Source organism: Neolamprologus brichardi, chromosome 6 (assembly GCF_056152115.1).
Source record: "Neolamprologus brichardi isolate AB-2024 chromosome 6, ASM5615211v1, whole genome shotgun sequence".
Classification (NCBI taxonomy): Eukaryota; Metazoa; Chordata; class Actinopteri; order Cichliformes; family Cichlidae; genus Neolamprologus; species Neolamprologus brichardi.
In genome coordinates this window covers 1,199,584-1,225,672 of record NC_142109.1, presented here as the reverse complement: position 1 = coordinate 1,225,672, position 26,089 = coordinate 1,199,584, and the positions used below count along the sequence as shown (strand labels likewise).

The window sequence follows — 26,089 nt, the reverse complement described above, 5'->3', positions numbered from 1 at the left end:
TGTGGTATGTTCTAACATTTGATTTTCACCCATCCATATACCTGAACCAATAGCTTGGTGGTGTTCCAGGGTAGGATAACCAAGCCCTCTTTTCCATTTCTTCCATTACAGTTTGGCCACAGTGGGTGAAACTGGGGAACCCATGGCACAGCCATGTTTCTGCCTGTAGTACTGACCTTTGTGTGTGAAATTTACAAAAGAAGGTTAGCAAGGAAAAATCTGACTATTTTACCCCCCAAAACAAAATGTAATCATAGTTCTGGGAATGTGAATTCTGTTCATTTGATCTAAAATAAGGTCAGATAATTGTCACAACTGTCACATCCAAAAGTTCTCCGGTATTGTATGAAAAGCAAAAAATCGAATGGTTTTGAATTACACAACATCTCAGTGAGTACACCCCTCACATTTTTGTAAATATTTTTTTATATCTTTTCATTGGACAACACTGAAAATGACACTTTGATCAAATGCAAAGTAGTCAGTGTGCAGCTTGTATAACAGTGTAAATTTTCAATCACCGACCGTAACAGAAACACTTTCTAGACACAAATAACTTTCTGCATCAAATTAATATCATCTAAATACAGATGAGAGGAACTGATAACTAGCTCCAAGTGTTACCATTTTATTAGCCACCAGCCACTAGCTTAATAAGAGATAGCCAGTATGGGCTACAAACAGTGACTAACATTAGCGTGTGCCTTGGACAGGTTCACATTTAAACAGGTCAGTATTTCAATGTTGTTGAAACCGGGCTTCACGAGGATGTCAGTTAGTAAGATGCTTCACCAAGTTTTTCCCACTATTGTTCATGTGTTCAGCAATTATTATGGGAGGGGGAGGGGCTTTTTGCCTAACTGTGTGCACCAGTGTCCTGCCAACTTGTTTGGCAGCTGGAAGCAGAGTTGGCATCATTGCAAATGAGTATCTAGCCAAACGGTTAACCCTACTCAGAACATATACGACCTACTGTACTCACATATAAAATACAGTTGTTTTAAGAATTCTGAAGTCAATGGGTACTGCAAGTAATGCATGATATTTTCACTGCATAGAAAAGGCTATTAGAGTGCAGGAAAAGGACATTGTTCATGTTAAAAAGCACTTTCTACTAAACCATGTACAAATGAAGATCAAAGACACTTAAATACATCACTTTATTGATTATTAACAAGTACGTGTTTTATAGATTTGACACAATGATACAATGTCCTGCGTTTGATAGCTCAAGTATCAATGGATGAAAGAAAGTTCAGATATCTGAACATAAATGCACTGAAAGCATCAAATCATAGCGACTGAGTCAGAGTCCCCAGCAGCTTCGCCAGCTGAGACGCTCAGCTCCAGCTTGTTTAGGCCCTGAGGATGCCTGCCAGACTGATGCATGAAGGGTTTTCTATCAGAAGAATCTTTTAAATGATTTGACAGTTTTTAATGACACTTGACGCCTTAGACGGCCTTCTTGCTCTGCAGCTGTTTGGGCAGCTTTCTGCGGTCCTTCATGGCGTTCCTCTTCCTCTTCTTGCTCAGGAAGTTGTCCAGTTTGCTGCTCTTCTTCAGCTCTTGGTATTTTTCAGCCAGCTGCAGCTTTTTCATGTCAGCTAGAAGCAAGAATAATTGAAAGAACAGTTATTAAAACTTCCACTACCTTCACAGATGCTGTCACTGTTTATTTTTTACAGAAATTTAAAAAAAAAATCATATCAACGTTTCTTTTTTTCATGACCATCTTAAATCAGAATCAGAATACTTTAATAATCCATAAGGAAATAGTCTAAGTCACAGTTGGGACCACAGGTCAGTGTATTCCTAATGTCAGTCCCAAGTGTGAATAAATGGGAAGGACTGCATCAGGAACTGAAGATGTCATTTTGGAGCGCTGGGGCCAAATAGTGAATCAATAGATGTCACATTGAAAATAAGCATTCCGAGATCTATTGATGATCTTCTTACATTTCTTGAAGAAGAATGGTTTTCCACCCTCGCTGGCTCTCTCTCTCTGCTGTCTCTTGAACTGCAGCTCTCTCTCTCTCTGCTGCTCTTTGCTCTTCCTTGCTTGGTCTTGGTTTTCCTGCACAAAGTCAAAATTGACATTAAAAAGACCTCCGAATAGAACCATGCAAAGTAATTGTAATTGTTTCCATTAATGTTGCTGCTGCCGCACACACACACACACACACACACACACACACACACTATAACCTATACAAAGAACAAAAAACACACCCCTGAAAATCGCCAGTTACACAGACTGGAGTGAAAATCACTGAATAAAGCAGCAAATGTTTAAAGAAAACCTTTGAAAGAGAGCCTGGAGAACTGAATATCAAACAGAATATTGATGCTGCACTGCCAATTTGATGTTTGATGACCTCATGCAATGCATTACTATAACATGTAAAGTCAAATTTATTTATACAGCACATTTAAAACAACAACTGTTGACCAAGGTGCTGTACATTTAAGACAAAAGAGATAAAACATAGGAAGACATGATACAAATTTAAGGAAGAAGAATAAAATGAGAAGATCTGTGGGGCGATCATGGCTCAAGAGTTGGGCGTTCGTCTTGTAATCGGAAGGTTGCCGGCTCCGACAGTTTCGGTCGTTGTGTCCTTGGACACTTCACCCGTTGCCTACTGGTGGTGGTCAGAGGGCCTGGTGGCGCCAGTGTCCGGCAGCCTCGCCTCTGTCAGTGCGCCCCAGGGCGGCTGTGGCTACAATGTAGCTGCCATCACCAGTGTGTGAATGGGTGGATGATTGTGTATAGTCTAAAGCGCTTTGGGGTCCTTAGGAACAAGTAAAAGCGCTATACAAATGCAGACCATTTACCATTTACCAAGATCTGGGTAAGAAATAAGACCAAAGTAATGCAAACTCACTCTGAGTTAAAAGGCAAGGAATAAAAGTGGGTTTTCAGATTTCAGGTTTTGAAAGTGTCCAATGTCGAGGAGGTCTTGAAATGAAGGGGACGTTTGTTCCACGATTTAGGAGCCGTCACAGCAAACAGAGGTCTCCTCTGTGCTTTAATCTTGACCTCAGGGCAGCTAGGAGCATTTGATCTGCACACAGTGATCTTGCAGGAGTATGAGGGTGCTAACCTCTGCAACATGCAAAAATGAATAATAAAATCTTAAAATCAATTTGAAAACTAACTGACAGCCAGTGTAAGGACGCCAGTGTGGGAGAAATGTGCTCTCGCTTGCGTGTGGCAGTTAGTAACCACGGTTACTGCTGCAGCAGCTTTGTTTTTATTTTTTTAAATTGCAAAGTACTTTTACACATACTGCTGAAAATGCTGTTTGCCAACTACAAGCAATAGATTGCTTGCTGGTTCAGCCCTTTAAGAGGTCTGTAGCAACAAGAGGTTGATGATGCACGCTCCTTATATTGCACCTGCTCCTCTGCATGGTACATATAACTGGTATATATCTGGCAGAAACTTATGTTACGATGTATATTCCCTGTGTGTCGTTAGCTCTATTTTTTGGCTTCTCTTTTTTCCTTATTCTACACGCTGCTAACGGAGAGATGCCAAACTGTGTGTCACTGTTCTTGTAACAGTGACAATAAAGATCTATTCTACTCTATTCTCTTCTATGATTTCATAAACCAACAAACTGAAATCGTTTTCGAGGAAGATGCTTAAATTGTAAAACTATTAATGCGTTTCTAGTTTTTCTTGATAAAAACGAACAAACTGAATAATTAAAAGTGAATGAAAGGCAGCAAAGACTCACCATCCTCTTCAAAAGGAACTGCAGTTTCTCCTTCTTCTGGCTGTTTTTCTTTATTCTCTTCAGCTTTTTCTGAACAATCTGCAAATAACCAAAATGGTGCCACTGTTACTCTTCTCACACTAACTGAAACAAACACGTTTTACAACTGTTATCATCTTAGATTTTTCAGCCTACAGTTAAAAATGTCTTTTTTGTTTCTCTTTACATTCAGCACATTGTCGTTCATTTTCTCACCTCCTTCTCTTTGTGTCGGATGTCATTAATGAACTTATATGTCTTCTCAAAGATCTCTGGTTTGTATTCTCCAGACAAGTCATCAAATCGAGGATCTCTCAGCGTCTGGAGGACAGAACAAAAAACAAATCTGTATATACATGAGTGCTTGTGCATTGAACTCAACACTGGAGATTTTCTCCACTCACTGGTTTCTTGACGGGGATGACCTGTCGGAGGAATGGTGCTGGTTTCTTGGCTGAGAGTTCCACTGGCCTGAAATTACAAGCAGACCGTAAAGCCCTGCAGGATTCAGATGAGGAAAGTCTAACAGTTGTCTGAGCAGGCTGAGAACGTTCACCTGTTCTTGTTTAGTCGTTTCTTCTTGCTGGACTCGTGACTCCTGTTGCTGCCATAGGCGACCGTGTTGTAAACTTTGGTTCCCACCTGGTTCTGCAGTTTTACAATGTTCTCAAATGACATGTTGGACAGCTCTGGGAGGGTTGAAGAAGACAGAAGGGGAGACACTGCAATTAGTTATCACACGCAATTATACATTCAGCACTATATTGGGTTTGTGGCAGAAAAAACAAACAAAGGGGGAAAATCTTGAAAAAAAACCAAAAACTGTAGAGCAGCTGGAAGACAAAAATATGAAAACGCACAGAAACACAAATCAACAATCTGTGTTTGTGTGTCTGTCATGAAATGTACTTGAAAATGAGGGTGGGAACTAGGGCTGCACGATTAATCGTTAGAAAATCGCGATCTCAATTCATACTTATGTGTGATCTCATTTCCAAATGACAATAATTTAAAACAAAAAAAAAAGACGACGATTGTACCGCATTTTGATCCGGGACGTAATCTGCATGAAAACAAGCGCTCACTCTTCCTGCTCAACAAATGACAAGGGCGGAGCCTTATACCACGTGATACAGCAGCTGGCTGCTAAAATTGGCAGGGAAAAAACAACGGAGAGCACGTCAGGGATGACGAGAAAGTGACAGGAGAAACATCAATAACGGGAACCTTATACAGCGCTTCCCTATACCCGTCGAACTCCCGCAGGCACAAAGAAATTACGGAGGCTATCACTTATCACCTGACCAAAGATATGGCTCCATCAACACTGTGCAAAACGAGGGATTTAGGAAAATGATCAACACCCTAGACAAACGCTACACAGTGCCGTCCTGCAACTATTTTTCTATTGTTGCACTACCTGCTCTATACACGCAGTGTCGAGCAACGGTGGAGACAGAATTTCAAGCAGTACAACATTTTGCGGCAACGACAAAACGTGAGACATTTATTGTTTTTGTTTATTTATTGTTTTTATGTTCAGTCTCAACTGTTACGAAGTTGATGTGCAGTTAATAAGTGCAATAAATATTTATACTGGAAAAGAAAATCATGAGAGAATCGTGATCTCAATTCTAAGCAAAAAAATCGTGATTCTCATTTTATGCAAAATCGTGCAGCCCTAGTGGGAACCCTATGCTGGTCAAAATCCTATTTGTCAGGGCAGTTAAATGAGGAGCACCACAACAGGTGGTGGCCAGTGAGAACACAAGACGAAAAGCACTGTGTTTGCTAGGTAATTCGCCTGCACTGAAAGCATGCTCAGATTGTAGGTGGCTAAAAAAACAAACAAAATAACAACAACAAATGGATGTTAAAAAAGTCACAATGGTTTACACTAGGGCTGTTCGATATAACGATATATATCGGATAACAATATAAAAACGTCTATGTTTCATTTTACGCTATCGTTTGTTTCGTGGTGTCGCAAAATAAACTGTTTACAGCAATATTTTTTCATCGTTTTGATGTCACTGTAGTGGCTATATTCATTTAAATTAAGTTCTCTCTTTCTCTTATATATAATATAACCACACTACGGACGGACAAGCGCCTGTTTTTATGCGTTGTCGTTAGCAACAATGACGGTAACACCATTGCGTGTCCGCTTGTTTATGTTCCACATGAACCTTTCACAATAAAGCTCAAGATCCTGTTGAGACTTTTCAAAATAAACCGAATCACGTGAAAGAGCAGATTATTTACGGATGAGAAGTAAAAAAGAGCCGCCAGGTCGAGATTCACAGAATTTACAGAAAATGTTACATTTTTGTGATTTATATCGTTACCGGGACGATGGAATTCTTATATCGGGATATGAGACTTTGGTCATATCGCACAGCCCTAGTTTACACTTCCTAACTGAACAGAATAATATCCTCTATACAAACAACATACATACAAACAGTTTTGTGGCCAATCGCACAAACAGGGCTTACGTCAGCACTTAAAGGTAACGTGGTTGTAATTCTAGCTGCACCACCCAAACTTAACTAGCTGTCCTGCTACGACATTTATACCCACTTTAAAAATGGCAGATGTAACCTGCAGGTCACGCTTCACCAGTTTGACATCGTTCATATTCTTGAGCTGCAGACACACTCACCCTTTCTGATGTCTTCTTTTGTTTGGACTTCATTGCTGCCACCAGCATCTTCTGGGTCATCATCACTGTTACCATCCTCTTCATCTCCCTCTTGTTCTTCATCATTATCAGATTCCATCTCATCGCTGCTATCTGATCGTTCCTCATCTTCATCAGTCTTTTCCTCTCCTATTTTGTAGCACTGATCTTCCTCCTCAGTCCCTTTTCTCTCAGTAATCAGTGCAAAGTTCCTCTCCACATCAGACGACTCCCCATCGCTGCTGCTTTCTAACCCTTTCTTCTTTGAGCTCGGCAGCTGTTTCTGCTTCTTCATCATCTTTGTTTATGAGGTTGTAGTAGACGCAGAGACTGGAAATAAAACAAATATGAACAATTTTACGTGGTGCTGAGTTTGTCGTAATTATTCAACCCTACAAAGAAAAAAGCGTTCTTAGGCTACGTTCACACTGCAGGCGAAAGCGCATCAAATCCGACTTTTTTGACCCTATGCGACCCATATCCGATCTTGGTGTGACAGTGTGAACGGCACAAATCCGATATTTTCAAATCCGATCTGGGTCACTTTCGTATGTGGTACTGAATCCGATACATATCTGATGTTTTAGAAAGCGACTGCTGTTTGAATGGTCAGGTCGCATTAAATCCGTCTTTTACATCACCGACACAAGACAGACGCCAATTATCAGTGCCGGAGAAGACATCGCGAACACTTCCTGGCCATCCGGTGAAACTGCTGGGAAGACAACGTTGGAGAAACGTGAACATTTTATTTGTTCTGTATAATCTGCAGATTCTGACAGAAATCTGCAACTATCCTTGAAGCACCGCTCCTCTAAAACAGCAATAAGGATCATTATTAGGCCAAATGTAAATAACAAAATAACTTTACAACTTAAAGCAAAAATTGGGAAATGTAAAGTCCGAAACAAGTCTTTATATTAAGGGCCATCAGTCAAACAATACTGTTCGGTCTGGGTCTAAACAGAGCGCGTTGTGTGTGACGTCTTCTTTTGCGCATGCGGGCCGCTTTGAGCGTTCACACTAGAGCGTGTTTGCTGTCACATTTTATCTGTAGTGTGAACAAGCAGACGGAAAAATTGGATTCTATCAAAAAATCAGAATTGAGCATTAAGACCTGCAGTGTGAACGTAGCCTAAGAGTTCCAATCTTTCTAATGACGCTTTCCGCCAAGCGCACTGAGCAGGCAGGTACTAGTGTCTGCCAAAAACTGATTTCCAGTATTTGCCAAAAACTGATTGCTCGTATTTAAACTGCTATAAGTAACTTGTTGGGCTATAATATGTGAAACATATGTCAAATGCATCCCTCATGGATGACATAAAGTCATCTTGAGCCACAAACAACATTCGTGTAACAAGGTAGAAGCCTCAATCAGTTTTTGGCCGTGACTTTTATATAACCTTTAATTATGCAGTTTAAAAAAAACCTCATTAACATACAAATGTGTGTAAGAGTAAGTTGGCCAGTAGGACAGCAGAAATGGCAGCAAATATTACAATAGTTCTGTAAAAATATTTTAAGTGGGGATAAAGGATTGGTTATAATGTAAGTACAATAACACAGAGTTGTAAAGATACATGAAACAACAGATATTTTTTTAATTCTATATATAACCCCCTTATAAACGCTGTTTACCGACATACGTAAGGATATTACACAAAAAAAAAAAATACACGGAAACATTGAAAATCGCTTTTTGGCACAACACCGGTCTGTGCGCCATCTTGCATCAGATGTGTTACACATCTAATAAATACGCTTCTCCTGTCTCCATTGGCACAAGTGGATTTTCTTTTTATTAAAACCTGACCTGACATCAACGTGGGCGCTCCTGAAATGTCTCTTAAATTTTTCCAGTTCTTTGGGGTTTTTGTACTTTCAAGATGCATAACTTTAAAAGCGCAGATTGACGGAAATAACCACACACCATATAGCAACTAGCAACTCGGTGCTAGCTAATGATCGATGCCGCTGGATGAAAATGTGATCTTGAAAACTAACGAATATTAATATCAGTACTTTCTATTAATCCTAGCAAATCTTTCCGAAGACTAAAATGTAAGTTTTCACTGGTTCATAAGGACTACGGTTACCTAACAGAGCAAATAACTGCATGGGGAATCGCATACATAATGTATCTTGTGAACTGTATTCGCATTAGCTTGTCTAACACATGAATGAGGACTTTACGGCAGATTTATTCGGCTTTGATGAGAGCTGAACTCTGATTCGGGTTATATGGAGCAACAATAATAATTCTCAGGACAGTCATCGGTATTTTACCCACGGAAATGGCGTCATCTCGTGTTCAGTGTTTACTTTCAGGAGGCTTGTTAGGTGTAACATTCACAAGCAGGATTAACAGTTAGTACATGGGGAAACAAACGAAAACGTCATCCATCAAGCTTATTAAGTCTGCTCTTTCCTGTATGTCGTATAAAATAAACGTCAACACACCTGGATATAGAGCCGCTGTTAAGTCGTCTTTTCCTAAGTTCCAAACACACGTGTGTCGCTATAGCGTACCCCCATCACTCCAGGAAGCTAAACAAAACACTTCCTGTTTCAAATTAAAAGTTTCACTGAGAATTTTTGTTACGAAAAACACCAACCTTCAGTGTTTGATATAATTACTGCCCAGGACACCAATTGTGTTAAAGGAAAATAAGAGCTAAATTTAACCCGTGTTAAGCTCATGATAATTGTAACTCATGATAAAATAAATGTTTCTGGCACATGCTCAACTCATGCTCCAAATTCGGCCACTCTTGGCTCCAAAATAAAATGGAAAACAAACAAACAAAGAAAAAATAATCATAAAACTAGGACATTTAATATTCATTACTGCCTGAAGAAAATAAGAATAACCCAGGTTAAACTCAGGGTTCTTGCCAGGCTAACAGAGAGTCACATGTCTACTGAGCCAAGCCTTCCTTTAACCTTACCTACTAATGAATTAGCAAGTTTCTTTAAAAAATAAATGAAATTGTATTAACAAATTAAATTTTCACCATTAGAGGAAAAACATTTCCAACCACCCCACAGATCATTATGTACAGCTGATATTCGTTTAGATTCTCTCTCCAATCTTTCTGTGTTAACTTCAATAATAACTTCCACCAAACCATCAATGTGTCTGGTTCTGCTGGAGGCTTCTTCCATTTAAAAGGGAGTTATCCTTTTCACTGTCACCAAGAGGAGCTCAGAGGAGGTCATTTGATTGTTGGAGTTTTTCCTCTATTATTGTAGTCTTTACCTCACAGTATAAAGCACCTTGTGGTGACTGTTGTTGCAATTTCGTGATATATAAATAAAACTGAATCGATTCAGAATTCACTGTACACAAACAGCATTAATGAAGGTTACAAATGTGGCCTCAGACAGTAGACTTACCTCTGTACTGCTAGACAGTGTAGTGTTTGACACTGTTGACCACACTTTTTATTACAGTTGTTAGAACATGTCATAGATATTAAAGGTACTGTGGCACAGTGGTTTAAGTCATATCTGTCTAATGGACTCCAATTTTCTCATGTGTGAGGTAACTTAAAGCAGACAGAGTTAATTAGAGCGTTGTATGTATGTATTTGTCCATCACCTCAGGTTCCAGTTCATTCATGAAAGATTAAAACAAAATCCCCTGATTAGCCTGTTTCTCTGTAACACAGAGAGACAGAGAACCTTTCACACTCACTCATGGACAATTTAGATTCCCAGTTAACCTAATCCAGTGCAGAGAGAGCCCACGTAAGGAATATGCAAACTCCACACTGGCCAGATGATGGATTCGGACCACGAACCTTGAACCAAGACACTGAACGATTCAATTTGTATTCATCTTTTCAATTCTCATTTCTTCCTGTATTTTTCTGTATTATTATTATTGTGCTTGATTTGTAGGCTAATATTGTATGCTGTTATTCTTTTCTGCCATTTCTTTTTTCTATTTAGTAGTGTGCTGTCTAGTGTAGTGTGAGTTTTTCCACCCACCCTCCAAAAATAAAAAAAAATCAAATCCAACATTAGCACAACTCATTAGCATAGACCTCTCTGCTGAATCACTCTTGTTATTAACCTCTGTCTCTCTTCCACAGCATGTCTTTATCCTGTCTTCCTTCTCTCACCCCAACCGGTCGCAGCAGATGGCCCCGCCCCTCCCTGAGCCTGGTTCTGCTGGAGGTTTCTTCCTGTTAAAAGGGAGTTTTTCCTTCCCACTGTCGCCAAAGTGCTTACTCATAGGGGGTCATATGATTGTTGTTGTTTTTTTCTCTGTATGTATTATTGTGGGGTCTACCTTCCGATATAAAGTGCCTTGAGGTGACTGTTGTTGTGACTTGGTGCTATATAAAAAAATGAATTGAACTGAACAACTCTCCATCTTTTTTAACACTTCTGCACTTAAATGTCCCATATAATTTAACAATTACAACAAGTCAACTCAAACTCATTCAGCTTTCAAACAACATTTTCTTGGAAATGTATTCTCTAGTATTATTATGTGTAAATTTCTTTTCTCAGAGCAAAGTGAATATTTATCACTGATGCTCTATTATTTATTTATTTATTTTCTTTTGCTAGAATTTTAATTTTTTCATAACTCTGTGTATTACTTAGTATCACGGTGGTTTAAATCTCTGATCCCCAGAAATCGAAAATGTACATGTTAAAAACATACTCTGGAGAAAGAGTCGCTTTAATTCTGAAAAGATTTGACCGGAAGTGCTGTTCCTGTGTAATGATCGAGTAAGTCCAAAACCAAGCCTCGTTAGTGAGATGCTGGGAGCTGAGTAGGATTAGGAGCGCAGCAGGAGAGCAGCAGCTCGGCTCTCCGCGCTTTGTTTTCTGCTCAGATCATCAAGAGCTGCAGTCTGGTGTGGAAACGCTGCGTGTAGTTCTTCTCTCTGAAAGCGACCTGCCTTTTTTCTCCAGAGGACATCCCACCGTACCCATTGCAACAGGTCGAGCAGGAGGTGAAATCTAAAACAATATATATAGATGTGATGTGACAGTAAAGCGCAGAGAGAGAGGCGGGCAGCAGAGGAGGTTGACGGTGTAAGCTTTGATGGTTTCAGCTGCAGTGGATGCGACAGAGCGGGGAACTGCCAACATGATGCCGGTGAGTGGAAAATCACATTCTGCCTTAATGACCCATTCATGCACAACTGTCATCACCATCTGAGGGGAAACTCCGAGTTCAACTTTCTACCACACATCCTTACATAGCTGCATCACGAATTTAATTTATAGGACCACGCACTGAGATCTTCGTGGAATCCCTTTAAAGCATTTTTTAAATAAGAATGTGTCTCGAAATAACACGTCATGTTTTATAAATTAAACTTTTTTGTCGCACTAATCTTTTTCGTTGTACTTGGCTTCCTCTGACTTTGTAATGTAATGATAAATACTACATATAACACAATTAATATTTAATCACATATTTTTTTATGTTTGAAAATAAAGATATTAGGTGTAGTTTTAATTTGTGTTAATGTGCAAACGTTCAGCTTTAAATCATGGCTATGATTGTTCTTAGCGGTTTGCTTTGTGTTGATATTGTGTCTTTGCGTTGGGTGCAGTTTGCACAGTGCTGTCATGCCTGTCATGCAATGAAAATTAAAGTAACTTTAACATTCACACTCCTTAGAAATTGTAAAGTGTTCTCACATTTTCTCCTTGATCAACACAAACTGAAATCAACTCGATCAGTAACATTACTATGACTGTTAAATGTATTACAGTACTCTGTTACAGTATATCATTTTAACCCCATTCCTCACACTGTATCTAGCAGATATCTGCTGAATACAATGTGAGGAAGCTTAAACAGAGAAACAGGATCAGTTAGACAACAGATGCCAGTGTGGTGGAATCAGACAGAATAGGGATTACGTGTTCCTCTCATCACGGACCAACTGCAGGTGACACAGAGGATTTGAAGTTGTCTGGTGTCTGTCTGCAGTGACTCAAACACAGCAGACTTCTCTGTTGCACCAACCAGTGTCACAACCAGATGTGAGCAGGCCAGCTGTGGATCTACTAATAATAGATTAACACCATTGTTTTCATGTGGAATGATGGTAATCTTCTGGTTTATGAGAATAAAAAAAGACCTGTTTGTGCATGCTACATCCTCAGTCTTACTTCTGCTGAACAGTTTGACATTTCAGGCTGTGGTGTTCTGGTACTTGTCACGTGTCAGACGTCCCACTCTTCACTGGTGTCCCGTGTCTGGGAACCACCAAAGTGTCATTATTTCACTGAAATTCAGATAACTGACACGTTGACTGGTTGGATTTAAGTGTGTTTCAGCTACAGTTATCTGCATTAATGATTGGGGGGGTGGGGGGGTTTGCACACTAATGGATGGCAGACAAAAGAGGAACTTTATAGACTCTGTTGAAGGAAACAGAATCTATCAATGAGGAAATGGTGAGATGAACTTCTCATTTATTGTTCTATAGACAGTAACTTCTACTCTTGACTTCATTATTTCTACATAGGTTGTTTGGAGGAAGCTCTTATAAAACAACCAGTTTACTCACAACTTGTCTTAAATAAAGGTGTAAAGGTGACACATATTATACTCTATGCTGCTGCTAAATGTAGCTTTTTTGATTCACACTTCAAAATAATCTTTATTTTTATAAAAATGACAAGTTGAAAAAACAAATCAAAAAACAAAAATAAATTTTTTATCAATGCCAAATATTACTGAACTCTGTAAAAGTGCAATGTACCATTGATTAACCGCAAATGAGATTCTGTGCACTCATCTTTGACATATTTTACCTTACCGACAAAAAGCAGGTGTAACAGATGTATAGAACAAAGTGTCAGGTACTTGCATCATTTTCTAGTCTGACTGTAAATTCAGCAGATCGCAGGATATCGACCTGTTTCTCTTGTTCACTCATCTTTATAATTTCTCTTCTAACTGCTTTGATCTTTTTAAACCTCACCTAGACCGCTGGCTTGCGCTGTGGCAGTCGAGCTCCTTGTGGCTTAAGCTACGTTACCTTTGTTAACTTCCTTAAAATATCCATGTTCAGCTGGGTGAAGACGATTTATGATTAAGTTTTCATGGAGCTCCACCTACAGTTTATTTTGAACTGTTTGACTTCACTCATAGTGAAGAGCTTCCATGTTAATGACATGTTGTATGTGTTCATGTGACTGTTAGCTCATAACTGAACATGGTGACCAGACAGGATCAAGAATGCTGGAACCAATCGAGCCCCTGGTCAGCTGATTTGTACAACTTTACTTGATTGGCTGCCCTCATTAACAACATAATGAACAGCAGATGGGTGGAGCTTCTATGCTCTCATTCAGAGCAATGTGTCCTCCAACACAGCAACTACAGGTTTCTGGATGTTCATGAACAAATGTTGATTGGTTGACAAAGTGGGTGGCTGTAGCTCAGGAGGTGGAACCACCAACCAATCTGTAGGTTGGTTGGTGGTTCGCGATGTCTTCTCCGGCGCTGATAAGTGGCGTCTGTCTTGTGTCAGTGACGTAAAAGACAGATTTAATGCGACATGACCATCAAACAGCAGTCGCTTTCTAAAACATTGGATATGTATCGGATTCAGTACCACATACGAAAGGGACCCAGATCGGATTTGTGCCGTTCACACTGTCATAGCATGATCGGATATGGGTCGCATAGGGTCAGAAAAATCGGATTTGATGCGCTTTTGCCTGCAGTGTGAACGTAGCCTAACTGATGCATCCATTGGAATGTGAATGTTAGACAGAAAGCACTTAAGCATAGAAAAAGTGCTCGGATGAATCAGTGAATGAGTGCTTTGAGTGCTCAGGCTGAGTAGAAAGCCGCTGTTTAAGAACCCTTACAACTGAAACAAGGGCAGAGAGTCAGGAATGAGAGAAGTGTGAAAAGAAACAGCAAAGATGCAACACACAGCAGTCACTGTTTTTAACACTTGGTTTTACTTGAGCTCTTTTGCATGTTAACGCCGTCTTCTCTGGCAGCCTGATAGAGACCCACAAGCAAGAGTAGCCCCAGATCCGTTACACCACATTGTACACTGCCTCCATCAACAACAGGCCCACTCTGCAGGTAGACAGGGTGTCCACTGACTGCTAATACGCTACCACTGCTGAAACATGATTTCAGAATAAGTGGGAGAAATCTTAATTAAAAGTATGAGATTTGAAAGTATTTCCACTGCAGTTAGAAGAGTTCAAGAAAACCACAGAGCTCTATTTTTAAATAGTGGAAGTTGTCAGTATTGTTTCTGCTGAGACAGTCACTGTGGCTCACAAAACAAAAAAACCCCAAAACAAAACGTTTGTCAGTCTTTTTTTGTTCGTTTTTCATATTAACTTTGACGTCCAGACTGCAAGAAAAAGAAGGAAACAGGTGGAGGACCAGGATCAGATTATCTGTTAACCAGACAGGAAAACCTTACTGCAATGGGGGGAAAAAGAGACGTCAGTATTTTCCAGCAGAAGATAAGGAATATAATATTATGTTTAAAATAAAAGGTTCAACCTGATACTTTTGGTAATATTTTGTTTTCTTTACAAGCATATGTTTTCATTTATTACAGTATATTTAAATCTGACCATTTTGTGATTTACAATGTTTTGGAGAACTGTAATAACATTATTATACATATAATTTAGAAACCAGATTTTTTTTAAAAGTCTAAAGTGAAACATTGAGAGCAGCCTGTAGAGATTACCTGAACATTTGCTGACCTTTGTATCTAAGACTTTGTCCTTGTCTACTTAAACCTCCAACACTATAAAAGCATACACATATACTATGTTTGTGTATATGTATATAAGAGGGAAAAAAAAACAGAAAAGCATAAAAGGACCAGTTCTTGTGATTCAAGATAGTGAAGCAAGCCTTAAATGTTACATAAAAGCTGCCTTTAAAAAGGCAGCACACCCTATTCATTAAACTGCATCCTCATAATCTTCCAGGCTGAGCTCAGTGGAGCTCATTGTGCTGCTTGGTAACTGTTGCCACAGTGACCAGAAATTAACACTAGCACACTCACTAACACACACACGCGATTCAAGGTCATATGGGAACACTCTTTATTTAATATTCCTTAGGCGATGAGGCGCTAAAGCATTTGTAGCCTTCATGTTAGTTTGCAGCATCACCCTGGTGCTGATATTCAGGTCTCAAAGGTGACGATAAAGTCAGACTCGTCCCGCTCTGGCTTTGTTTACATCTTTAGGCAGAAGCATTTTGACAGTGAGAGTACTTCCATTCTTTCATGTTCAATGTATAAAATTGCGCTAAACATTCAAATGTAGAAAAGTCACCTTCTTGTTGACATCCTCTGACAGACATCAGTAAGAAAATTGGTTTTCACCATATATGTTGGCCAATATGCTAACGTGTTTAAATAAGTATATAATCAGCTAATCAGATGGCAGCAACTCAGTGCATTGATCTATTTAGGTATGTAGACATGGACAAGACGAGTGGCTGAAGTGCAAACTGAGAGATAGCGTAAGGAGGAAAGGTGATTTAAGTGACATTGCATGTTGGCGCCAGACAAACTAGCCTGAGCATTTCCAGAAACTCCTGGGATTATGTTTAGGTTGACAGAAAACTGTCTGAAAAACAGAAAGTATCCAGTGAGCAGCAGACCTCTGGTGTAATATCCCTTGTTGATGCCAGAGGTCAGAGGAAAATGGCCAGACTGCTTTGAGCTGAAAGCTCAGCTCAGCTATACATGTACACATATATACACACTGCATGTTTATAAGCACAAACAATGCTAAACACTGCTGATGACAGGCGTTACTAGGTAGGTAGATTTTATTAATAGTGTGTAGTGTAATATTATAAGTTGGTAGGTGGGTTACAGACACCAATAGCATCATAACATACACTTTATCAAAAGGTATGACTTTATAGATGATTAGTCAGCAGGTGGGACATCTCCCAATATAATCTAACAAAACAGTGCCAGTCAAGGAAGACAATGTGAACAACAGATGTCTGGAAGCATTCTGCGTTTATACTGCTCACTGTGGGAGCGTCCTAGACAATGGGGTCGTGTGTATTGTTTATCCAATATTGGCATGTCATGTGATGCTGGTAGCCATATGGCTACAGCCCTCCACAGTGCCTACAAAACATTTGGGATGTGACCTGCAGTGTGGCAGCTGTCAGCATGTTGCCCTGAGCAGAAACAGGACAGATACTGAATGAGTGAATGAAAACAGTCGGCACATTGACAGCGAAATGTGTTTTCAGTCAGTTTAGTTGTGATTTAACACTCTGTTATAAATAAAGCACGCTGAGATCAAAACCAATATTCTTTGACCTTTGGTTTTCCCCGGTCTCGTCTGATAATGTTTCAAATTAGCTTCAGTTTTGAGCTTCTGATCTCAGGATTTCAGATCTACAGAAATATTTGACAGAATTTCCTAATTTGTCTAGTTAATTATAATAATCAAATGATTTAATTAAATCAGTGATCTACTGTGTTAAATGTTTAGATTTATTAACTGTCACATTTGTAGTCATTGGTGCTTTCATAGAAATCTACATCAGCACCAGTATTAAAAAAAATAAAATAAAAATGTTTGCAGTTGTAATCTGAGTAGCAACAAAAACAGCTTAAAATGTTTTTAATTTGCTAAAATTATGTAATACGTTTCTTTTGTTGATTAAAGCTGAACTATATGTATCCATGTGTGTTTGTCTGCTTCTGTTGTGACGTCTCAATTGTTGGCGAGTCAATAACAGGATTACGAGGTGACTCCATTTTGATCATTGTTAAGACGAAGCTGTTGACCTCTTTCAGACAGTAGATGGATCGTTAATTTCATCCCACACAGCAGTGGGGGGTTGTGGTAGTATTAAGCAGCGTGATGCAGCTCTAATTCCTGGCTGGATTAGGAGCTGAGGCCACAGGACTTTAAGGCTCGCCGCCTGTTGACTAGCAGGTTCACTCTTCGGGGCTTTTTAATATTTCAGCTTTCACACGTTTCCACTTTCAGCTACTATGGGTGCAGCAGTGTTTCCAGGATTTCACAGGGTTTTTTCCTCCATGATTGAAATTAATGATGTTCAATTCAATTCAATTCAATTTTATTTATATAGCGCCAAATCACAACAAATGTCGCCTCAAGGCGCTTCATAGATACAGAGAAAAACCCAACAATCATATGACCCCCTATGAGCAAGCACTTTGGCGACAGTGGGAAGGAAAAACTCCCTTTTAACAGGAAGAAACCTCCGGCAGAACCAGGCTCAGGGAGGGGCGGGGCCATCTGCTGCGACCGGTTGGGGTGAGAGAAGGAAGACAGGATAAAAGACATGCTGTGGAAGAGAGACAGAGGTTAATAACCGATACGATTCAATACAGAGAGGTCTGATTGAACTCTTTTCAGCAAAATTTTCAGCCTTTTCACCTCTTATCAGCACAAATCCCAGCTGTTTTTAGAAAAAACTCTTTTGAGCAGAAATTCTGCTGATTGAACTCTTTTCAGCAGAATTTTACATTTTTTCACTACTTTTCAGCACAAATCCCAGCTTTTTCAGCTGTTTTCAGCAAAAACCTCTTGTCAGCAGAATTCTGCTCATTCACCTCTTTTCAGTAGAAATTCTAATCATTCAGCTTTTTTCAGCAGAAATTCTGCTGATTGAACTCTTTTCAGCAAAATTTTCAGCCTTTTCACCTCTTATCAGCACAAATCCCAGCTGTTTTTAGAAAAAACTCTTGAGCAGAAATTATGCTGATTCATCTCTTTTCAGCGCAACTTTCTGCTTCTTTCCATCCTTTCTGCAGAAATTCTGCTGATTCCCCTTTTTTTTTTGAATAGTTTTCAGCCTTTTCACCTCTTCTCACCACAATTCTCAGCAGCTTCTGCTCATTTCAACAGAATTGTCAGTCTCTCCACCTCTTATCAGCACAAATCCCAGCTGTTTTTAGAAAAAACTCTTTTGAGCAGAAATTCTGCTGATTGAACTCTTTTCAGCAAAATTTTCAGCCTTTTCACCTCTTATCAGCACAAATCCCAGCTTTTTCAGCTGTTTTCAGCAAAAACCTCTTGTCAGCAGAATTCTGCTGATTGAACTCTTCAGCAAAATTTTCAGCCTTTTCACCTCTTATCAGCACAAATCCCAGCTGTTTTTAGAAAAAACTCTTTTGAGCAGAAATTATGCTGATTCATTTCTTTTCAGCGCAACTTTCTGCTTCTTTCCATCCTTTCTGCAGAAATTCTGCTCATTCAACTCTTTTCAGCAAAATTTTTACCCTTTTCACCTCTTATCAGCACAAATCTCAGCTGTTTTCAGAAAAAACTCTTTTCAGCAGAAATTCTGCTGATTCCCCTTTTTTTTTGCAAAGTTTTCAGTCTCTCCACCTCTTCTTTGTGCGAATGAGTTTGCCTCAGTGAGATGACTAGCCGCCTTGAAACCAAAAGGGCAAGGTTCGAATCCTACTCAGGGCAACACCTTTTTTCAGCAGACATCTTCAGCATTAAGGCATCCACACAGCATTTTCGCAGGAAATGCAAATTTTTCTAGTTAATGTTAATAATAATTCAGTGTCCAACGTAACAGGCCACATGTACATTTTTATTGGAACGTGGAAGAGAAAAGACAACTTGATTATATCATCCCCTCCTGCTGGTACTGTAGCTTCAGCATGCATGCCCATTTCACTTTTGGAAAGAAAGCGTGAAATGGTCACAGTGGACCGGTGTGTCTATTACATGTTTTGCTCACAAACAGGTTGCAACGATTGACAGCTGGTGCTTCTGGGCAGACATTTATGGAAATGCCTGGTGTGAAGTGTTACTCATCTCAGCTGACTATTTATGTTACCCATTTTAATCAGAGCTACAATTGAAACTGACTGAAGGTGACTGAGGTGAAAAAAGTGCACGCACTCACAAATGTAGTCTGTTTTTAAGATCTGTTGATGTTCAGGAATCAGTGGTACCAATGACAAGAGACTCCCAAGAGAAACTTTCTTTCCTCCACCATCTCTGATTGGCTGCAGTGTTTCCTGGTCTGGTGACAGTGGCCCACTTTGTCTGAACCTGAAGGAAGACAGCATTGCTCCAGTTTTCTTTATGTAGGACAGTAGGCAGGCTGGTTGACGGCTTCTCACTGAGCCCGTTAAATCTCTTTCAGAGTCTTTGTTGGTTTTATTATTTCTAACACTATTGCAACTTAAATTTCTTGAGTATTTCCATTTTCTGTTGACAAGAACAGCTACTGTAGCCTGCAATAACATAAAACAATCGTTCTTAAGAGCTAAAAGGCCAGGAGAAATGAATGGGGCTAAATACAAGATTACACTTTTCTTTCTGACAATGTTCATTTACGTTTGCAGAGTAAACTTTCAGTTTGACTGAACGAGACCAATAAAATTAACAACGCCCTTAGCAACCTTTCTTATAGTAATTAGGACTAAAGTGAAAAGATTCTTTTATTTAATTTGAAAAAAAATCCCACTCATGTGTGACCTCATGGGTGCCTAATCGCTGGCATTGACAAGCTTGGAGCTGCCCATTTTAGCTCTGCCATGGTGACACTGTTTCAAAGCCTGAAGTCCAGATTCTCCATGGTAGTCACTTTTTCACAGTTATATCCATGTGAGACATTTTAGTTCTCATCTTTTCCTCACACGACTGTCTTGCAGAAAAAATAGAAAGCACACGAACAAATTCAAAAAACCAAGAAGACTGAATGTTGCATATATGAAAGTTATTTTGCTTTAGTTCTGTATTGAATTGATTCCTATAGAATCTCTGACAAGCAATCCTCAGGTTAGTGACTAAAAAGGTAAACTGTGTGCACTGAAGTACCCACTGATTTGTCAGAAATGATCAGTAAGACTCAACGTCACATCCATATGCCCAGTAATTTATCCCTTTGTGTATTTGCAGTTGAGCTCTCATTTCGGTCGACTGTATTTGTGGTTTTGAGTAAACTGTTTCAAGACCTTTTTGGATGGACTCAGTGACATTTAGCTCACATACTTGTGTTCCCCCCAAGATCAACCAATACCGTTTTCTCCTGTTACACCTTAACCAGGCCTCTTACAACAAAGAGGGTTGTAAATTGGTTTCAGCTGCTTTGGTGTTAATGAAATCACTAACATGTGCACTAGAATGCCAACAATGAGACAGACCTAAAACAGGAATGTTTTACAGGTGGAGGCCTGTTTCCCCTCAACTGGGTATGTCTGCTTTGTGCGAGTGTCACGACCCACTCGATAAAGCCTCTTTTAATGACACAAAGAGCGGCTAGGTCCACACAGCCTCAGGGCGCACCACGTGATCATCAATTTCTATCACTTGGGCAAAGACCCTCCGCCCCCGGAATCAGTGACGGACGTCGCCACTGAGCACATGATGTGATTGCATCCCCGTGTACTGTCCCCAACACGTTATTAAACGCTGTTCAATTCGTACCCGCAATCAGGGGACAGGCGCGGGTAACTGTGTGTTTTGACCTTGTATTTCAATATCAGCGGCACTTCGGGACACTTGTGAATATCACCATGAACACATTTCACCAATACACACTCCGCTTTCAGCAATGCGCCGGGGCGAACCAAGCTTTGGTGCATAAGGCTCTGCGCACAGACCGTGTCCCCCAAAGCATGGCGCATACCCCGTTGACTCCTTACCGGAACGCTGTAGTCCCTCCTGAACCGGGGGAGGGTGTCGGAGCCCGAGCGATGTGAGTCTGGCATACCAGCTGAGTTTCGGCACCACTGTAAAGGACCGTGACCCGACACGCCGCTCTTTCGATTGTGTAACTGTTTTGTTCCTAAATTGATTGTGCACTCTGGTTCGGCACACACACCAGCCAGCTTCCATCCCGCACACACACTTCTCCTCTCGTGTCCGACCTCGCTGAAGGGAGAAACCTTGTTTGGTTGATTATCTCCACCTGGCCCTCCAGCCTCCCTGGCCCTGCCCTTTGAGCTCACTGCGCCATCCCTCCCCCTGCAGCTGAGCCAGGGACCACGCCTCCACCACGATGATGGCACAAGCATACATTGGCCCTCATTCACAAACAGCGTGCATAAATCATGCATTGAAACTTTCATGTACAAACCTAAATGTTATCAATATTTGTATAGTTGATTTGTACTTCACAAACAACTTTACAAATGTGAGTACAAACAAATGAAAGCCTGACTGACTTAGAAAACTTACATGTTTGCAAAATGAATACTAGTGTATTTATATTTATTATATATATTAGGTGATAATATTATTACCAATAATGATATAGTGATCTTATTATTAATTAGGTCACTATATACAATTTTCAAAAACATGGTTAGAATTGTTCTTTTTCTTCTTTTGGCTGTTCCCGTCACCAGTCGCCACAGCATATCGTCTGCCTTCATCTCACACTATCCCGGGCATCCTTTTCTGTCACGCCACCCCCTCTTTTATCCATGAACTTCTTGGGGGTTGCTGTAACTCAGGAGGTGGAGCAGGTGATCTACTAATTGGAAGGTTGGTGGCTCCTGAAGCTCCACCTTCAAACATCCTTTGTCCAGTATATCCCTCCTCTATATATGTCCAAACCATCTCAACCTTGCCTTTCTAACTTCAGCACTGACGTTCGATTTCCAGCTTCAAACTCATGATTCTGACACTCTTAACCTGCACAACACTATTTCCATGCTTTTCTTTTAAGGTTACACTTGCTTCATTTCTCTTCATATTTACTCTGTGGTAGAAGAGTGTGACTCCACCTCCATTGCAGTAGCATTTAGCTTAAAATACTGTTTTGTCTTTTTTGAATGCTCAGCCCCTCTCTTTTTATATCTTGTTGGCATATGCATCATATATGTTTTTGTTCTTTTGAGCTTTTTCCAGACCACATTGACTGGAATGAATAAAACAGAAATCAGGGCAGAAAGAGCTGTGCAAAATGAGAAAAGCCAGCTCAGGGATGTCAAGTTGAAGATTTTAATCCTTAGACCAGCTTTGTGGATGGGAAACCTTAGAAGAAGCTCTGATAAGCCTTTGAGCATGTTGTTGGTTAGTGCCTAGTTCACAGGATAAGTAAAGGCTGGAAAGTGCTGAGTGCTGCATCCACGCAGGTTGGCAGGCTGTGGGAAGTAATCTGGCTGTGGGCCTACCCTGCTGGAGTAACAGATGGCTCATTGCATCATGGGAGTTCTGTCCACAAATATCTGTAATAGTTGTAAATAGCACAAAAGCTGCAATAAAGGTGAAAAGGGCAGGTTTTGTTTTCAGTGAAACTGTTATGTTGCATGCTGTTTTACTGAACACAGTCTGTTGACGGACTATTCCAATGATTTTGGTTTTAACACTTTAAACAGAACATTGGAAACCCGACAGCCCTTGGAACTATTTTAAGTTTGTGGATGTTGTACAGGTCTGTTGTGAAAGTGAGGTTGGTGATCTTATGATGTTACTGGTTGAGTTTTACTTATGGTTATGCTTATGAGTGGGTATTAACCAAAACATATGAGCATGAGTAGCAGAATGAACCTCATCCAAGGGTTGTCTGAGTAGCAGAGTGAAGCTTTTGGTCATGCAGGAAGTAGACCGTTCAACCACATTGCAAGAGGACAGTTGAGGTAGTTCTGGCGTCTGATTAGGCTGCCTCCTTTATAGAAGGAGGTGATATAGCCTCAAAATTATATCACGAGATTTTAAGAAAATTTGCAATAATTATATTGTATGACAATATAAAAAATGCTTTGTTGATGCTCAGTTCCTTTCAATTCAGTTTCAGTTTTGTTTATATAGCACCAAATCACAACAAAATTGGCCTCAAGGTACTTTATTATTTTAAGGTACAGACCCAGTAATACAAGCTCACAGCTGTAAATCAATGACGCGGATCTCTCGTCCTGCTTTTCAAGTGAGCTACTGTCCTTGATGACAGTCTTCCTAATTTAAAGGTAGTCTATTGAAACAACGTGCCAGCAGCAGCATTATAGTGCAATCGTAGTGACACAATATTCTATGACACATCATAAGTCAACTGTAAGTTTAAGTTAAGTATAAATTAAATAATTAACACTTTAGATTGAAAGTAACTAAAGTACTTTACCTGGGATGTTGTTTCTTCCTTTTTAACTAGTTGCTTAAAGTAATGGTTTTCCACCATGTAACCGCTTCAGGAGTTTCCATCCAGCATTTGCTTTTTCTGTCACGTGGAGTGCAAGTAGCAAAGGCTGACTTGCCTGGCTTTATCTCATTGAGAGATGAAACATCTTCACAAACATCTTCATCTTCACAAAGATGTCCAGTCCTGTTTTGTCCCAAATACCATTACCTGGATGACTGAGAACCTACACAGACATATCCACTATCATTCGGTTTCCAATTTCAGCCAATCAGCATTCGACTTATGCACAGTGTTGTTCGTGTAGCTGGTTAGAGGGAAGTCTGGGCACCTCTGCATAGTCTGCTACCCTCAGTTTGGTACTCTAGGTCACCCATTCAATTTCTAGAACTCATGAAGTGGTGTTGACACTAGCAGCTGGTTTCTCAACATCTGGCAAATAAATGAACCCTGAATTCTTATTACCAAAATGTATTTTGTAATTGTAGATGTTCCTAACTGTGTACCTCAGCAACAATAACCAACACTTTAGTGAAGTCCCCATCACACCAGAGACACTGTGCAGAGATGTGGTGGAGCTCTGCAAGGAGCCTGGCGAGTCCGACTGCTATCTGGCTGAGATATTGAGAGGCTCAGGTGAGTTTCTTGTGTCAAGTAGATATCCAAACTGCTAGTTTTGGATAAATTGCAGTATTCATTCACGGGAACCTCAAATACACAAACACTGATATGGTTGTAGCTATATTTCAAAAGTAGCCACAATGTGACTTTCAGGTGATAAGACTTATATTTTCACACATAGTTTTTGGCCCTATGGTGTAATTATATCATGATTGATTCATTCCATCTCTTTTTGTAACAAAAGGTTAATGTTATATTCTTTAACGTTGTGTGCTTTTTTCAATCAATCAGAACGTGTTGTTGGAGAAGGAGAACAGATGCTGGAGGTGTTGCAGCGATCAGGACAGCAGAGGGGAGAGGTACGTTATCTCCTCCGTCACCAAAGAGCACCTGGACGAGAATCAGGTAAGAAAGAAACTTAATGGCTAACGGTAATTAAAAAACTGACATACTGTGTTAGTTAATAAAGGACCACACACCACCAGAACAGTCTCAGTACTATTTGGCACTCATACACAATTCTCTGGAAATCTACTAAAGTGAAGAAGCATATTTCTTCCAAAAACTCCTACCTCATTTGGTGTTTTGATGATTGTGCTAAGACATCAGTCTAACATTTCTTGAAGGACATAACATATGCTCACTTAAAAAAATGTAAAATTTAAAAAGAAAAAATTGTCCAAACAGCCGTAACTACAGTACAGGTTATGATTTAGGTCCAACATTTAGGTCTAAGCTAATTTCTAATTATAAGTAATCAATTGAATGTTAATTATGAAGAATTTGATAGACAGTATCCATCCTCTCACTTTTGATGGCAGGTATGGATCCTGTGGTTAACTCAGTGGAGTGGCAGTACTGGTGTATCCCCTTTGTAAATATACAGATATACCTCTATCCATCTATTAGTTGATATACAGAGGTGGCAAAAGAACACACATTTTTCACATTTTTAATAGAAGTACAGATGCTTGTGTTTGAAAAGTAAAAAGGTGAGTGTTCCTCTAATTCGCTTGACAGTGTATTACAATTTACAGAAAATATTGGCACTATTGAAGGTCCGAATGAGCACGGTGTATCTTGTAGGTTACTTTGCTTTCACTCGTTTGTCCATCCATCTTCTTTCGCTTATCCAGGGCCGGGTCGCGAGGGCAGCAATCTAAGCAGAAAAGCCCAGACCTCCCTCTCCCCAGCCACCTCCTCCAGCTTGTCTGGGGGAACACCAAGGCGTTCCCAGGCCAACCGAGAGATATAATCTCTCCAGCATGTCTTGGGTCTGCCCCGGGGCCTCCTCCCGGTGGGAAATGCCCAGAACACCTCACCCAGGAGGCATCCTTATCAGACGCCTAAACCACCTCAACTGGCTCCTTTTGATGTGGAGGAGCAGCGGCTCTACTCTGAGCCCCTCCCAGATGGCCGAACTTCTCACCCTATCTCCAAGGGAAAGGCCAGTCGCCCTTCCTCTGAAGGGTGAGCCAGTCACCCTTAAGGAGTATCTGTGATCTCGTTCTTTCGGTCACTATCCACATCTCGTGGTACATAAGGGATGTAGATCGACCGGTAAATCAAGAGCTTCGCTTTTAAACTCAGCTCTCTCTTCACCATGACAGACCAGTATAGTGTCCGCATCACTAATCCGTCTGTTGATCTCTCGCTTCCTTTTCCCGTCACCCGTGAACAAGACCCCGAGATACCTAAATGCCTGCACTTGGGGCAGGAACTCGTCACTGACCCAGAGTGGGCACTCCACCCTTTTCTGGCTGAGGACCATGGCTTCAGATTTGGAGGTGCTGATCCCCATCCTCACCACTTCACACTCAACTGCGAACTGTTCCAGTGTGAGCTGGAGGCCATCATCCGATGAAGCCAACAGAACCACATCATCTGTGAAAAGCAGAGATGAGATTCTGAGACCACCCAACTAAAAGCCGTTCACCA

At 40.3% G+C, this 26,089-nt stretch overlaps 2 protein-coding genes across 2 annotated transcripts in view; one reads left to right on the top strand and one right to left on the bottom strand.

Moving 5' to 3' along the window:
• Window positions 1-1,141: 1,141 nt before the first annotated feature.
• Window positions 1,142-8,988, bottom strand: LOC148102368 (ribosomal RNA processing protein 36 homolog). The gene is made up of 8 exons (XM_087842433.1): window positions 8,905-8,988; window positions 6,427-6,774; window positions 4,318-4,450; window positions 4,166-4,232; window positions 3,978-4,082; window positions 3,744-3,821; window positions 1,957-2,074; window positions 1,142-1,604 (listed from the first exon to the last, which is right to left on the bottom strand). Exons 2-8 carry the CDS (start codon window positions 6,740-6,742, stop codon window positions 1,453-1,455), a joined length of 969 nt encoding a protein of 322 aa, XP_087698559.1. The 5' UTR covers window positions 6,743-6,774; window positions 8,905-8,988; the 3' UTR covers window positions 1,142-1,452.
• Window positions 8,989-11,201: 2,213 nt separating this feature from the next.
• Window positions 11,202-26,089, top strand: part of LOC102778406 (apoptosis-stimulating of p53 protein 2-like) — a 33,568-nt gene continuing 18,680 nt past the window's right edge. The window contains exons 1-3 of the mRNA XM_087842379.1: window positions 11,202-11,563; window positions 24,019-24,166; window positions 24,443-24,556. Coding sequence (XP_087698505.1) covers window positions 11,510-11,563; window positions 24,019-24,166; window positions 24,443-24,556 — 316 coding nt within the window. The 5' untranslated portion in view covers window positions 11,202-11,509. The remainder of the gene's footprint in view (window positions 11,564-24,018; window positions 24,167-24,442; window positions 24,557-26,089) is intronic.

What these genes read in the sequence shown, in the direction of transcription:
- LOC148102368 (XM_087842433.1), bottom strand. Translation starts at nt 6,742, where the DNA reads ATGATGAAGAAGCAGAAACAGCTGCCGAGCTCAAAGAAGAAAGGGTTA. An exon ending in TCATCCCCGTCAAGAAACCA is followed by an intron (nt 4,083 to 4,165) that starts GTGAGTGGAGAA and finishes TCTGTCCTCCAG; the next exon opens with ACGCTGAGAGATCCTCGATT. An exon ending in AGTTCCTTTTGAAGAGGATG is followed by an intron (nt 2,075 to 3,743) that starts GTGAGTCTTTGC and finishes GACTTTGTGCAG; the next exon opens with GAAAACCAAGACCAAGCAAG.